The sequence below is a fragment of the Schistocerca serialis genome, chromosome 2 (genome assembly GCF_023864345.2).
Source record: "Schistocerca serialis cubense isolate TAMUIC-IGC-003099 chromosome 2, iqSchSeri2.2, whole genome shotgun sequence".
Lineage (NCBI taxonomy): Eukaryota > Metazoa > Arthropoda > Insecta > Orthoptera > Acrididae > Schistocerca > Schistocerca serialis.
This window is the reverse complement of record NC_064639.1, coordinates 504,716,424-504,733,534: the sequence shown is the minus strand read 5'-3', so window position 1 is coordinate 504,733,534 and position 17,111 is coordinate 504,716,424. Positions and strand designations below refer to the sequence as shown.

At 42.1% G+C, this 17,111-nt stretch overlaps 1 protein-coding gene across 2 annotated transcripts in view; it reads left to right on the top strand.

Annotated features, from left to right (window-relative positions):
* Positions 1-17,111, top strand: part of LOC126455621 (alpha-(1,3)-fucosyltransferase 7-like) — a 367,040-nt gene that overhangs the window by 256,712 nt on the left and 93,217 nt on the right. For both annotated transcript variants that reach the window (XM_050091385.1, XM_050091383.1), the window contains exon 2: positions 3,927-4,125. In XM_050091385.1, the coding sequence (XP_049947342.1) occupies positions 3,928-4,125 (198 nt within the window). In that variant the 5' untranslated portion in view covers position 3,927. The remainder of the gene's footprint in view (positions 1-3,926; positions 4,126-17,111) is intronic.

The following is a 17,111-nucleotide window of genomic DNA, read 5'->3' as shown; positions in this document are numbered from 1 at the left end:
AGCTTTCACCTAAAAAAGTCGGAGGTATTACTTTTCAGCACTCCGTCGTAATTGTTCCTTGATACCTCATGATGTATCCTATCAAAGTATGTCTTCTTTTAGCCAAGCTGTGCGATAAATTTCTTCTCTCCCCGATTTCGTTAAGTGTCGCTTCATGAATCATCCTATATACGCGCTAACCAATTTGATCTTCAGCATTCTTCTATTGAATCACACTTCCAAAAAGTCTGTTAACATCTTATTTCACTTCCGGACAAAGAAGATAGGAAAAGAGTTTATAATACATTTATATTGTACCTTAATATATTTCTTTTTTTTCAGAAAACATAACGTTCTACATATGCTTCTATTTGCTATTTTAATCTATAACCTTCGCAATAACGTTTGTGTACTCTAAAAGTAATAGCTTCTGCCTCAGTACCGTTAGCAAACTGAGTCTGCTTTCCTTTAGTGTCTGCTGTGCTACTATTACCTGGACAAAGACCACTTCCTTTTTTTGGGGGGGTGGAGGGGGGTGGGGATGGGGGGAGTGGAGAAAATGAAAATAAACAATGGGCATATATCAACAACGTTAATGTGTCTGATACTGGTGGCACTAATACACTGAGGTGACAAAAGTCATGTAATACCTCCTAAAATCGTTTCTGACCTCTTTTTGTCCAGTGTAGTGCAGCTAATCGCCATGGTATGGAATCAACAAGTCGTTGGAAGACCCCGCCGAAATATTGCTGTCTATAATTGCGAAAGTGTTGCCGGTGCAGGATTTTGCGCACGAACTGATCTCTCGATTATGTCCCATAAATGTTCGATGGAATTCATATCTGGCGATCTCGGTGACCAAATCATTCTCTCGAACTGTCCAGAATTTGTAAATACACTTCTCGAGTATGCCGTCGGGTCGTATTGTGTAAACCTCACAGTATTTCATCGATGCAACTGGTCGACATCATCAGGTGGTGGCAGTTCCTGCTGTCACTGATGCAAGGCTTGACTGAGATGATAATCGCGCGGCGACGTCGGAATTTATCAGGTCGGGAGCAGGAAATACGCGTGCGCGCGAAGACCCTCGTAGTTGAAGGAAACCGGCGCTCCTAGTGTCCCCTGCTCGAAGCAGCAGAAAGGCCTTCCACGTGTGCCCTGTGGGCAATGACTGTGCTGCCGGTCGCTCCTGTGGTTAAAAGCTGAATTAAATCTCAGTAGTGAGCTGCGTCGCATGATGAATCGGAATTTCTAGTTTTCCCTGTTTTTATTTAATGACAGTCGGTGGTGGATTCCAGGCGGCGCTTAGGTGAAAACCTGAATCCCTGTTGACAAGATTGTCCGCCGTACAACTGCCATCACCTGATGATGTAGAGCAGTTTCATCGATGAAATATTGTGCGATTCACACAATGAGATTCGTCGGAAAACTCGAGAAGTGTATTTGCAACGCATCCGTCGGGAAAGCATGAAAAGTCACATGTCTAGAATTTTCTTCAAAACAATCGCGAACAGCTATAACTCGGTGACATGGCGCGTTGTCATGGGAAAATGAGGTCCATGAATGGCTGCAAATGGTCTCCAAGTAGCCGAACATAGCCGTTTCCACCTAATGATCGGTTCACTTGGACCACACCATTGCGCAGCCACCACCGGCGGGCACAGTACCTTGTTGACAACTTGGGTCCATTGCTTTGTGGAGCTTGCGCCACACTCGGACCATACCATCAGCTCGTACCAACTGAAATCAGGACTCATTTGACCAGGCCACCAGCTTTCCAGTCGTCTAGAATCCAACCGATATGGTCACGAGCCCAGGAGAGGCAACAGCAGTGGATGTCGAGCTGTTCGGAAAGGCACTCACGTCGGTCGACCGCTGCCGCAGTCCACCAAAGCCAAATTTCACCACAGGGTCACAACGGATACATTCGTCGTATGTTCCACATTGATTTCTGCCGCTATTTCCCGCAGTTCAAATAGTTCAAATGGCTCTGAGCAATATGGGACTTAACTTCTGAGGTCATCAGTCCCTTGAACTTAGAACTACCGTATTTACTCGAATCTAAGCCGCACTTTTTTTCCAGTTTTTGTAATCCAAAAAACCGCCTGCGGCTTAGAATCGAGTGCAAAGCAAGCGGAAGTTCTGAAAAATGTTGGTGGGTGCCGCCACAACTAACTTGTGCCGTCGAATATATGTGGCGCTACATAGGCATGCTTTGTAGGCACAGAGATAAATACTGGCACCAAAACAGCTGCGTCAAAAAAAAAAAAAAAGTGGAAGACGAGCTTTTTTCTCCGCCCCGAGTTTCGACCACTGCATTTTCGTACATTATCCAACGAAGTAAATACAAATTCCGTATGAATTGTGAATCACATGCAGTATTCTCTTCACCATAAGAATAATACGAATATAAACATTTTGCCATGTATTGTTTCGTGTTTGCTGCTATCTCGTTTAAATCCTGTCTGCCTAATAAACTACGAAACTAGAGTGAGACAACAGCAAACGCGGAAGAATATACATATCATGCCATCTTTATATTCGTATTATTCTTATGCCTAACAGTGATACAGTCAGAAATGAAGCATGACAATTGACTACATTTTTAAATCTAAGATGACTCTAATTTCTGTGCAGAATGTAATGTACTAAAGAGGCGCCTGTAAAGATTTTCAAACGGAGGAAAATTTTCGCTAAACTGTCGTTCATAACATCTATCATACGCAGTCTAATATTTGGTTCTTGTTAATCATTAGCAAAGAAAGCAGCAGTGTAAGTAACAACAGATACCAGTCTCTTGCCATTGTTTCGCTAATGAGACGATTCCTCTTTTTTTTAAAAATTATAAGCGACGGTAGCGCACACAAAAGGAAGCCATGCCGCGAGCGGCGACAGGCCGTAAACACGCACTATCAGAATGCAACAAACAATGCATGACACAGTATAGTAATGCATTTTCAGCTTGGAGTGACATAAACACCTATAACAAAGAAAACGGCGCTTATCAGATCAAAGAAAAATAAGCAATCAATTCAAACCAGACAAAGCACGTGAAAAAGGAATCGTACCCGTATAAATAAGGACGGAGCGCCTGACGCATAGCAATGGCTACCAGGCAAAGCGTAACTGCTAAGCTTACGACTCGAACCAAACTTCTGTAGCTGTATCGTCATTAATTCGATCTAAATTGCGTCTCATATTACAATGGACCAACTTTGTTTCGATTTGGAGATTTGGCCTAAAACTTTTGTCTCCCCTTGAATTTCGAGTCTCAAATTTCAGGTGCGGCTTAGATTCGGGAAATTTTTTTTCCTCGATTTCGAGTCTCATTTTTTAGGTGCGGCTTAGATTTGAGTGCGGCTTAGATTCGAGTAAATACGGTACTTAAACTAACCTAAGGACATCACACACATCCGTGCCCGAGGCAGGATTCGAACCTGTGACCGTAGCGGTCTCGCGCTTCCAGACTGTAGCGCCTAGAACCGCTCGTTGTATGTCTGTTAGCACTGACACCCCTACGCAATCGTTGTTGCTCTCGGCCGTCACGAGTTGGCCGTCGGCCACTGCGTTGTCCGCGGTCAGAGGTAATGCCTGAAGTTTGGTATTCTCAGCACACTCTTAATACTGTGAATCGCAGAATATTGAATTCTTTAACGATTTTCGAAACGGAATGTCGCTTGCGTCTTGATCCAACTATCATTCTGCGTTCAAAGTCCCGTCGTGCGACTATAATTACGCCGGAAACCGTTTCACATGACACATCTGAGTACAAATGACAGCTCCCCCAATGCACTGCCCGTTTATACCTTGTATATGCCATATTACCTCCATCTGTGTACGTGCATGTCGTTATCCGATGACTTTCGTCACTTCAGCGTACATGGCAATATCGAAGTCTGTGTCAGCCGGTTTGTAACTGCCCAATGATAAGTGGTGTTGTTGTGCAGGATGCGGAGGAGCCGCGCGGTGTGGTCGCTGCTCGTGGTGGCGGCGCTGGTGTGCGGCTGGACGCTGGTGTCCGTCAGCGACGTCTACAACAACAGCCTGTCTGATGCCCCTGTTCACAACGCCTGGGAAGACAGCGACGAGCCTGACGCAGACCTGGATGGCACCCTGGCCAACTGGCGCGGCCTCACCGACGAGCAGGTGTGTTATGTGGCGACCGCTGCCTTCCCTGGGGTGTTCTACAGCCACTTACATACGCCGCCGGCCACAGCCTACCAAATGATGGGACGTATCCTGTGCCACTGTTAAAGCGCGTACACTCTGGGCCAACACAGGCCAACGAACGACAACCAACCACTTTGTTGGCCGAGATCTGCTTAGTGCGTGTGGGTAGCAAATCGGAATCAACGGAGCAGTCGGCCTTGGTTGTGGTTCTGACTGCCAGCTCTACATCAAAGTGTTGGCAGTGGGTTGGCCTTGGGTCCCTTCTCCTAGTAGGGACGTCGGATCGCATGATCGTAGTTCAGTACCTATTTGCTGTGTCTGTTGAACGGATGTGGCCGCGTGGGATTAGCCGAGCGGTCTAGGGCGCTGCAGTCATGGACTGTGCGGATGGTCCCGGCGGAGGTTCGAGTCCTCCCTCGGGCATGGCTGTGTATGTTTGTACTTAGGATAATTTAGGTTAAGTAGTGTGTAAGCTTAGGGACTGATGACCTTAGCAGGTAAGTCCCATAGGATTTCACACACATTTGAACGGTTGTGTGTCTGTATTTACTGTGTTTAAAAATATTGATCTGTTGGATTGGAATGTGGATTCAACATTTAGCTGATAGATTTTTATCATCAATGTGAATGTTTATGGGATTCTATGAACTGCTACTATAAAAACAAACTGAATAGGTTAGACGGTTGGTGGGAAATAAGCGAGCTGTTAGAAAGTAATGTTCACGGTGTGAATAAGAAAATGAAGCCTGTACTGACATCTGTTTCTTTCATTCGGAAAAATTATGAAATAGCCCATATTACATTTCGTCTTTGTCAGACATTAGTTTTGTCCCTCTACACTTTTCACTATTTTTTAAAAGAAATGTCGTCCACCATCGCCGTTTCTTCTTCTTCTTTTCCTGTTAATCAGCTACTTACAATGCCAACGGCCTTGCCGCAGTGGTAACACCGGTTCCTGTCATATCACCGAAGTTAAGCGCTGTCGGGCTGGGGTAGCACTTTGATGGGTGGCCATCCGGTCTGCCGAGCGCTGTTGGCAAGCGGGGTGCACTCAGCCCTTGTGAGGCAAACTGAGGAGCTACTTGATTGAGAGGTAGTGGTTCCGGTCTCGTAAACTGTGCTGACCACATGCACCTCCATATCCGCATCCAGTGACGCCTGTGGGTTGAGGATGACTCGGCGGCCTGTCGGTGCTGTTGGGCCTTCCAAGGCCTGTTCGGACGGAGAGAGACAGCTACTTACTATAAAATAAACGCCACAAATGTGATAACTGCTAAATCCTCATCTGTCCTCGCAATACCGACCGGTGAAATTGCAGTTAAAATGCTTCTTTATACCAGTAATAAAATGGGAACATCCTCGACGAGTCATCAGAGCCAACTACAATTCCAAATGGCCGTTTCCCTTGGCCCCAACCCTTTGGTTTGGTGAGGATGCGAGGCCAAAAGCCAGAGCATTGGCAATCAACGTTCTGCCGAAGCCGTTGGCAGTCGTTAGTTGGCTTCCGCTGGCCTGCTGTGTACGGGGTTTTAGTCATTCACTTTCCTGCCCCTGAAACAAATGGAGCAAGGGAAAACATGATTCCCTATATGCTTCTATACGAGCCCTAATCTTTCTTATTTTATTCCGGTGGTTATTATCCTGGACGGAAGCTGGCAAAAGTACAATACTCGCTCTCGCGTCGTATGGTTCACTGAACTTCCTCAATAACGTTTTGCGAAAATATCTTATTCCTTCCAATGACTCCCATCTAAGCTCACGCACAGTTTCCGCAACAACCTCATTAAAACAACTGATATAAAATCTGTCAGCGCACCTCTGAATTACCTCGATGTCTTACTTTAATCCAACTTGGTGGTGATCCTAGACTGCAACCGAGAACCAGTGCAGCGTTTACATTACAGCGCGATTGCTTTTCCCCAGCACTAGCGAAGTGTTGCGGCATCTGACTCTCCCTAAGTGCTTTAGTAGTTACTAGTACCTATGCATATATCCGAATGCAAAAGACGAGATTAGTAGCAATTTGAGCGTGGAACGGCGTTTGTGGATTCAAAACCATAAATTGATAACCTGATGGCATCCCTAAACTGAAAATCGGATTATTCAGTGGAAATAACAATATAATAAGCGAGTTGCCACAACGTTTGGCACACAAGATTCACGTTCTAGAGGACGACGGTTTAAATTTATATCAAGGCCATCCAGATTTAGGATTACCGTGATTTCCATAATTCTTTCAAGACAGATGCCAGGGTGGTTCCTTTGAAAGGGCACAGCCGATTTCTGTCCCCATCCTTGAAACATTCCAGCGTTTGCTTAGTCTCTAATGATGTCGATGGGACTTTGAACCGTAATCTACCTTCCGTCACAACAAAATATCAAGTGAATTTAGCAGGATAGTTCTGTGCCATCCAGGAAGTAATGCGATGATCACAGAGTTGACAATATATTTTGCGTTATTGCCAAGTTACAGTTGTACTACCAACAGTAAAAATAATTTCCACGGCTATGTGCTCCTTGATATGGGTCGACACAGAATACAATCTGTCTCTCAAAGACGCGGCTGCCGAGGGCCAAAATACCGAAAGTATAAGCCAAAGAGTTTTATTACCATCCCTATAAACAGCTTTAGCGGCTACACGGTTGTTGTTAATAATAATCAGATGAACCTACTGCAAACTAAACATCATAAACCGATAATACCACAGTTACTTTCGTATCTCTGGTTTAAGCATGTTCTCCAGCCGTGATTCACATTTTTTGGAACCTCTCCAGTGGTTACACTATTCAAATGGTTCAAATGGCTCTGAGCACTATGGGACTTAACTTCTGAGGTCATCAGTCCCCTAGAACTTAGAACTACTTAAACCTAACTAACCTAAGGACATCACACACATCAATGCCCGAGGCAGGATTCGAACCTGCGACCGTAGCGGTCGCACGGTTCCAGACTGAAGCGCCTAGAACCGCTCGGCCACAACGGCCGGCAAAGCACTATTATCAAAGAGTAGTAATCACGTCCTTTGATCATCATGATTGTGGAAAACGTTTTTCTTAAGAATATTGTCATTGGTACAATCCCCAAAACACAGGAAAACAAATGAGAAATTGAAAATGAAATGAGCGAATGACATCGATAGCCGGGAGGCCCCATCCGGGGAAGTTTGGCCGCCAAGTGCAAATCTTATTTCAGTCGACGCCACATCGGGCGACTTGGGTGCCGGTGATGAGGATGAAATGATGATGAAGACAACACAAACCCAGTCCCCGAACGGAGAAAATCCCTAACCAGGCCGGGAATCAAATCCGGGCCCGCTTGCACGTGAGGCGAGCACGTTACCACCCAGCTAAGCAGGCGGACAATGCAATATTAACAACACAACACTGATTTCGGAACGAGAACATCTACAGAGAGCTACGAATAACAATAAGTTATAAATCAAGGAAGTCTGTTGTACAAGGGAACCATATGCAGCGACCAAAAACCCGGCTCAAACAGCTGTGAAGGAAATGAAACCAGCGAACGTGTACAACCGAAGTTCGATTCCAACCTCTACTAACATGAAAGGAAAAGTAACTGTTATCAGAATGTGGAACAAGGAACAGGAAACTTGACAATAATGTCTAGAAAAAGTCATCCTTAAGCAACACTGTCACTCCGTCTGTAGATACTGCAAGACAAGTGTCTTTCTATTCCTAATGATTACAGTATAACCGGTGCTGATACTTTCCCAAAAAAAAACGAAAAGTGCCTAGATTGAAGAAAATGGAAATTTTTGGTAAGTTCCTATGGAGCCAAACTGCTGAGGTCATCGGTCCCTAGGCTTACACACTACTTAATCTAACTTAAACTAACTTACGCTAAGTACAACACACACACCCATGTCCGAGGGAGGACTCGAACCTCCGACGCGGAGGAGCCGCTCAAACCATGACAAGACGCCCTAGACCGCTCGGCTACCCCGCGTGGCGTTAAATTGAAGAACTTTGCAACTTACAGCACACTTAAAGAGAGAGAGAGAGAGAGAGAGAGAGAGAGAACGCGAAATAATAATAGGTTCCCTAAGCAAAGCGTGCTGCTGAATTTCTATGCAGTGCCTCACAATTGCTGCAGAGTTATTAATTTACTCCCTGATGGTTTCATATGACCATTGCCTCTAGGCTATCACAATAGTTACTTGAGAATTACCGAGGTGTAACGTCACGGCACAAATGGACAGACAGTTCTAAAATTTGCATGGACTGTTCATATGCCGCCGAGTCATATTGGCAAACTATCACTATTTTATTTTAAAAATGGTCGTTGTTAGCCAGATTGTAGCATATATTTGAATCAGAGTGCAATGCCTATTGATTCAAATAAGTAGTGGCCATTATATTTCAGAACAGTGAAAATAGGACTGCAGCGACTGATTACTTAATTACATGTAACAAAGAGAACGTGCGTAGTATCTCATTTCAGTTTCGTAGCGGACGGTAATATTTATTATTCAGTTACCTACAGAATTAATTTAGTTACCACAGCAATGGACACTATTATCGTTTTTGTATCATTAACCGCTCATTAATTCAGGACTGTGTTTGCTACATTAGAGTATCTAGATCGCTGCCAAATACAAGAGACGTCGTTTTTAAACTGATCTTCGGGTGTACTTTGCAAACAGCGCTGCATGATTTAACAGCAATGTGGGTAGTGTTTAACACGTCACATAATTTGTATTTCTCCTTTCTCCATGCTGAATCGCATGTTTCACGAGGTTGGCATGATATTCTAGATTTGGGATGTTACTGGAAATGGATGGTCGGATGTCCTTCCTACTGCCGCCAGTCCGCCACCTCACCCTGGCCGGGACAGAAAGTGTGTACCCTATCTATACGCACCTAGTCTTATCCCACGTGAAAGTGAGAAAGCGTTTTCAAAACGTTTTGAATCGTATAACTTAGATGTGACATGGATACCAGAACATTATTCACGTAGTCGGACGTAGGAAACCATCTCCCAAAGCTTCACCCAGGCTGACCAGCAAGCCAGCCAACGTTAATCCACTGCACAGATTCTATCCGGGCCTCGCTGAACCACGGTAGCGGTATGCTTGCAGATGGAGCTATCGGATTGGGTACATCACATAATATGAATTAGCCTTCAAGGGTCAGAGGTATAGCAGGAGCTAACTTTGTCACTTGACTGGTTACAGCAACGCTCCGATTAAAGTAGTACGCGTTGTTACGCCGCAGTGCAGGCAGGGAAGGTAAGTGCAGAAAATGTCTAGTGGCAGGCGCGATGGCTTTCGATTAATGTGATTAAATTTGTTGACGGTGAGGAAGATGTGAGATTAATCGTACCGGCGGTGGCGACGATGGAACGTGCAGCCAAAATTTTAAAGTTGAGCAAGATAGCGGTTTGCAAATTACGGAAGAAGGGGCACGAAGCCGAGTAGAATGTCATTCAGATTTCTCCCGAAAAGGAGGAGGAGCAACTTGCTCACAATAAATATTCCATTGGCGATATGGATAAATGTATTATCAGGTAGCAATTTCTACGCTATTACGAACAATTTAAAAAAATACCAACTTCGAGAAAATCGCACAGCTTTTGCCACACGAAACTGGACGTCAAGGCTAAGCGGGAAACTTTTAGAAAAATTGTTCTGTCTATGGGATTTCGTTTTAAAAGAAGCCAAAATAATCGTCTTGTTATGGACGAACGGGAGGACGTAGTTGCAAAAAGGGCATACTACATAAAGTTTTTACGGAAGAATGAAGCACCGGTATCAACGCTGTCAGTTGTTCACCTAGATGAAATACTGATTCACAAACATTACACAGTAAATAAATTTTGGCAGGGAGACAGTGTGCGAGAAGTATAGTAGGAGAAAATTCCCGACCAGCGTGTAATTGTTGTGCACGCAGACGGTGACCTGGGTTTCGTTAAGGATTTAATTCTCATGCATGACTCAAAAACCAAAACGTCGGATTACCACTCAGAAATAGTGCATGAAGCGTTTTCTTTATTTACTTCAGGAGAATCACATTTCATGTTCCTAAGAAACAGGATACATAAATGTTTAAATAATTTTTTTAAATTCAAAAATAAATTAATTGGCTACAACCGTATTATCCTTCTCAGCAGTATATTTGTAAACTACTATACCCGATTTATTACACTGGCAAACGCACTCGTCCGCTATCATTTACTGGTGAGAAAACATTCAGTAACTGACGATGGGAGGGATGGAATCAACTGTTTCAAGCTATCTACGAGTATATGGAAGGGGCTAATAAAAATGTTAGTACGACGATTAAAGTCATGAGTCAAAGAATTAGAAAAAAAAGTAAATGCAATTAACTGAATGAAAATAATAAATAAAATCATTTTAATGAAGAATTAAAAATAAAAACTGCGTCACCACTAAATGTTTACCCCCTGCACTAAACCATTGCTTGGAACAACATTACTAATTGTAATGTTCTAGAGCATCACTCGAAATACTTTTTGTTGATTACTCGCAATGTCTTTACCTATTCGGAATATTCCTACCCATTGTTAAGTTTCCAAAATGTTTGATTACAGTAATGTTCAGCCAACGATCACTTCGCATTTATTTTCACCGTGGGTGACGCGGTAGGAGTACTAAAACAGTCTCGCCAAGTTTTTAAACATCTCCTCTTGAACAATCTCGTCTCTCTGTTAAATAAAGAACACTACGAGTGCGCTGATAATTTCACTTCAGAGTTCACTAAATAGGAACAGCAGATTTACGTAATCTATGGGAACGCTAGGTTATTCTCGCGTTGACGATAAATATCGTTCAGTATTCGATAATGAACTTGAATTATGCAAGCATAGAAAGGCAAGGCACAGAAAACTATACAACTGTAAATAACAACAGTAACTATGACGATAGCCGAGCGGTTCTAGGCGCTACAGTCTGTAACCGCGCGACCGCTACGGTCGCAGGTTCGAATCCTGCATGGGGCTTGGATGTGTGTGATGTCCTTAGGTTAGTTAGGTTTAAGTAGTTCTAAGTTCTAGGGGACTGACGACATCAGAAGTTAAGTCCCGTAGTGCACAGAGCCATTTTTTGAACTATGACGACAGCGGCAAAAATGATTATTATCGTCCGCGATGATTTCGTCCGCTTATGGCAGCGAAGTGTACTGTGGTGTCCCTCATCTTAATCTCGATTCTCGAGAAAACGGTTGGTGCAGTCCGAAGATTGCTTCTGGTCCAAGACGCTCCGGTGTCTTCTACCGGTGCTACAGGCTCTGCCTCCACATTGAAGAGTGATGATGACGTGCGCGGAGGCGACGTACTCTCTTCGATACACGCAGGCTTGTGTCGTCTACTGGCACGAGTGATAACTTTGTACGGTCCTGAATATGGAAAAACGGTGGCAGGATGCACGGTATCATCCGAACCACACGTGTGTCGCTTGTCCTAAGTTTTATGCTATGCACAAACACCTGCCAGTCTCCGTGTCTGACAGGAGTGTATACTGACTGGGCCTCAATCTGAGACTGAGTTGCTGTGCATGCCGGGTGCATAGATCCAGAACTGTTAGCCGTGTACCATTTCTTCGGTGAACGCTGGATGTCCTCCTTCAGTATCTTCTCAACCCGAGTAGAACAAGTGGCAATGCTTCTGGCCAGGCGCGGCTCGTGGTTTCTATACTGGGGAAGGCTGCGGCATTTATCAATCGGAGCCAATATAGACCTCTGGTTACGCTACAGGTTAGTCTGACACAAACAACTAAGAATTCAGGGGGAGGGGGGGTGGGCAGATCACACTCTACCCATAATTTTACGTACTGTGTCTTCTACAATCAGGTATTAAATATCATTAGAAGCTAACTTCGAGTTAAAATCTTTGCAAAAACAGACATAATGTCTTATGGGACAACCGCAATCAGTGATTTTATAATGTTACTTAAAATCCGTCTTGATTGCAAATTTTTTTATTATTCATATGACCGGTTTCGGTTCATTCAGAACCATCTTCAGATCTGTAAAAATAATTATACTAATTTACTATTTCACGAAAGCAAATCTTTTTCATCCTATCTTATCAACATCAAATGTACCAGAACGTACCTGATATTTAAGTTACAGGAGTAACCCGTCCAATTCAGCAACTTTCACATGCTACGTCACATAAAATTGGTTGGCAGAGTGCACGTCATTTATATTAATTATAACACTATTACCGACAGGTGGCGTCTGGTACATTTGTTACATTCCATTTGCACATACTGTATTCAGTAGATCTTTTTTATATTAAAAATATTTAATTAAAATATGTAGATGTCAAAGCTAAAATCTGTACTTGTCAGGATTAAAAAACAGTAAAATTATCATTTTTATACGATCTAACAGGCATAGGGCGATTTATATATCTATGGTGCTGGTGTGAACTTTTTTTCTTCTACGGTCTGCTTCCGTGGTTCCCGCCACTTTGGTGCAATCAAGACGGATTTTAAGTAACATTATAAAATCACTGATTGCGGTTGTCCCATAAGACATTATGTCTGTTTTTGCAAAGTTTGTGCCACGTCAGGCTTCGGGATACATTACGAAGTTCTTACGTATTAGGACAAAGATAATGAAAGAGAACTTGAAAATAAAATTTAACAAAACATGCTTAGACGCAGGGATTACTCCTAACTACGCAAAAGTAAAAATCAGGAATATGTCAAACATAGCACAAATAGTAAAACGTAAAAGTGAAGTATTATGGATTAAAACTCAAATTCGAGAAGCATATAAAATGAAAGACAAGTTAAATAGAGAAGCTTTTAATCTTCACTTGATTTTAGGTGACATTTTATCTCCATTACAGTTCACATGCGTAAGCAGAGAGATTTTAAATAGAATTGGCAGGGAGCGAGAATTAACTCTTAACAGACATCAGAAGAAGCTTTTTAACCTAGGTGTAGATTTTAATACTGATAACGAAACGGCGTATAAAAAGTTGCATACTTTTTGTGAGAGGGTCGTGAACTTAACTGAGATAGAATTAACAAAAGATGAGCAGAATCTTTTAAATAAAGCCCTGCAATATAACCTAAATCCCGCAATTAACTCAAATACAATAAAAAAGACTGTCGCAGAAGTGAAAATTGCATGTGATATCGCAAATATGAACAGATACGAACAGACAAACACGGCAATTAAAGTAAAGAAGTCGATTATAGATGAAATGCACTCTGCTCACAAGAACAGAAACGAACTACTAACTCTTAAGTCCTTGAATAAGAAGTTAGAATCACGTAAGGCTATCGTCACAAAGGCAGATAAGGGCGGCACTATGGTTTTAATACACGATACAGACTATATAGAGAAAGCTGAAAAGTTCTTTATGGAAAACGGAATAGTAGAAGTCAAGAAAGATCCAACCAAGAAATTTCAAACAGAAATAAGGAAACAAATAGATAAGTGTGTTTCTATTCACAGAGGAGGAAAAGTTTAAACTGAAAGTAATGAATCCGCGAATCCCCGAATTACGATCACAAATAAAGCTCCATAAAGTTGAAAAATCGATTCGCCCAATCGTTAATAACACCAGCAGCCCAAGTTATAAATTAAATAAAGAGCTAAATAACAGATTGAAGGCGGCATATACATATCGTCGGACTTTCAACATTAGCAACAGCTACGAATTTGCCGAGCAAATTAAAGACGTACTTATACCTCAGAATGCGTCACTAGCTTCATTGGATGTCACCAATCTGTACACAAACATTCCCGTAAAAGAAACGATTGAGATCATTAAGAACAATCTCCTCACTCATGGTGAATTGGCACTGGGGGAAGTGATTGAACTAGTGGAAATGTTGGAACATGTCTTGTCGTTCAATTACTTTACTTTCAATGGTAAAATTTATCAACAGAAACCCGGGCTGGCAATGGGGAACAGTTTAGCTGGGACGCTGGCTGACATTTTTGTAAATCACTTAGAAAACAAATTCTTTGATGAAAATCCTAATATCACTGAGAAAATTGTATATTACAGGAGATATGTGGACGACTCCATTTTATTATACAAAGGAGATAAAAATGATATCGAAAACTTAGCACAAAAAATGAGCTCTCAACACCCGAAAATTAGATTCACCATGGAATTTGAAGAAAACAACCGTATAGATTATTTAGATTTAACACTAATAAAGAAAAATGGGAAGCATGAATTTAGCATATTCAGAAAACCTACGTGTACAGATCTAGTTATCAACGAGCGCTCTTGTCACCCACCGAGATACAAATGGGCATATTTTACTTCGATGGTATACAGGCTACTAAGATTGCCACTAAGCCAACACGAAGTAGAAAAGGAGTTAAGTATTTTAAAACAAGTGGCCGTAGCGAACGGATATACGTGTAAGCAGGTGATGAATATTTATAGGAAGATAAAGAAGAGGCAAATGGAACAAACAGAAGGAAGGCAAGTAGCAGTTAAGAGGAACAACAAGAAAAAATATGTAGCTTTCACTTACAATGGAAGAATTGCAGACAAAATTGAAAGATGCTTTCGTAAATCCGACGTTAAAATAGGGTTCCGAACAAATAACACGTTAAAATTGAAGCTCCGGCATAGAATGTGTAATAGTAGGAATAAATTTCAGGATTCAGGTGTATATAAAATCAAATGTAATGACTGCTGTAAGCAATATATAGGGCAGACTGGTAGGAACTTTGAAACCAGATTCAGGGAGCACACCTACTCTCAAAACAAAACAGCTTTTGGGGCGCATATGGCTGCGACAAAGCGCTCAGTCACGAATATTGAAAACAACTTAGACATCCTGCATAGAGCTCACAAGGGACGGTTCCTTAACATTTTAGAAGAGATCGAAATATACACCCACAAAAATAAAGATCCGGATTTAATCCTCAACGAACAAAGCGAATTCAATCATAACGCCTATTTTAGCATTTATGACGACCTACTAAGATGACAACTGTTGCGTATGGAGATCCAGGCCGAGGGATGAGAGATGGTGCGCGGTGGAGAAGACGGAGGACGCGTGCAACGCCTGGCGTCGTTGACGGGGCACTCCTGTGCGGCCCTCTTGCCCGCGGCGATGGACAGCAGACGACTGAGCGGACCGCGGCACAACACCAAAGTGGCGGGAACCACGGAAGCAGACCGTAGAAGAAAACAAGTTCACACCAGCACCATAGATATATAAATCGCCCTATGCCTGTTAGATCGTATAAAAATGATAATTTTACTGTTTTTTAATCCTGACAAGTACAGATTTTAGCTTTGACATCTACATATTTTAATTAAATATTTTTAATATAAAAAAGATCTACTGAATACAGTATGTGCAAATGGAATGTAACAAATGTACCAGACGCCACCTGTCGGTAATAGTGTTATAATTAATATAAATGACGTGCACTCTGCCAACCAATTTTATGTGACGTAGCATGTGAAAGTTGCTGAATTGGACGGGTTACTCCTGTAACTTAAAGATCAGGTACGTTCTGGTACATTTGATGTTGATAAGATAGGATGAAAAAGATTTGCTTTCGTGAAATAGTAAATTAGTATAATTATTTTTACAGATCTGAAGATGGTTCTGAATGAACCGAAACCGGTCATATGAATAATAAAAAAAATTGCAATCAAGACGGATTTTAAGTAACATTAAAATCTTTGGTTAGTGTTTTTATACGTCATCATTACATTTTCTGACACTTTGCAGCAAATCATATGAAAAGACGCGTTTCGGAGAGATCTTTAATGCGATGAATGTTAACTTTGCGGCTGCTTAGTATTTCTGGTGTTTTCAGTTCTAAATTTAAGGCGTTTATTGTAGTTTACCTCCAAAGCTCGAAAGTAAATATTTTTCGTTGTGATTATGTTTTTTCACCTTTGCGTGAAAATTCTTTAAGTCAGTGATACCAGTTTCAGTCCAGGCACTATCAGTACTATTTGTACGAAGACAGGTGAAAGAGAAAAATGCATTTTTCACTTCACAACCACACAACCACTCAGCTGCATCGTATATTGCTCTATTAAAACTGCGTTTGTATCCTTGCCTAGATTTTCACTGTTTCTGTTCTTGATTGATCGTTAGATCGGGTCTGGGTGCACCAAGTTCTTTCACTTGCATCCTATGGCTGTGTTCGAAGTTTTTACCTATTAAATTGCACACTGAATTCATATTGCGCTGGTTTCACACTCGCGGTATGTCGCAGATATTCACAAACAAGTAAAACTCACTAAAATCTTGCAAAATACACTCCGAAAAAGAAACTTGCTAATATTACACGGTATCAACAAAAGCAGTCAGCATCAGCAAGCAAGGAAAGTAAAGTAACGGCACAAGTTGCGCGCGCTTTGTCCTCTAATTACTTATGAAACTCTCGTTAGATGGCAGTACTGTTATGTTACGGTAGTCTAGTGCACTCTGGCGGGATATTTGCAAACTTATTCTAAATGTGGATAAAATAGCCAATGGTAGAAACAAAACAACTATGTAAAACATTATCAAAACATTAATACTGGAAGTCGATTAATGACGCATCGAAACTTAGTAGAGATGTGCAGAGACAGAGATTGGATAGCGAAGTTTCGGCCACTCTACATTCCTTTATTACATAGATAGTGGAACGTGAAAAACGTGTGGTGGTTGGTATGACACCCTTAGGCTGCAAGCTCTGAGCCTTCGGGTCGCCCATAAAGAGCAGTACTATGTAGAAGCCACGCCCCCAAACCGCTACTACATGCAGCTTACTGAAGTTCCAAGGCGCAGCCTAAACACTACTAACCGTTCGGAAAACATCTATCGATACAAACAGTTCCAAAAACGTTGACCGTCGTTATTTTAATCGGAATGGGATATGTGCGAAATTCGTCCTGATAATTTAAATTATGTAATATGTTCTTGCGAAATTTACTGTAACATATATTTTGGGGCGGCTCCGCCTCAGATCCTTTAATTACGAGCCGCGTC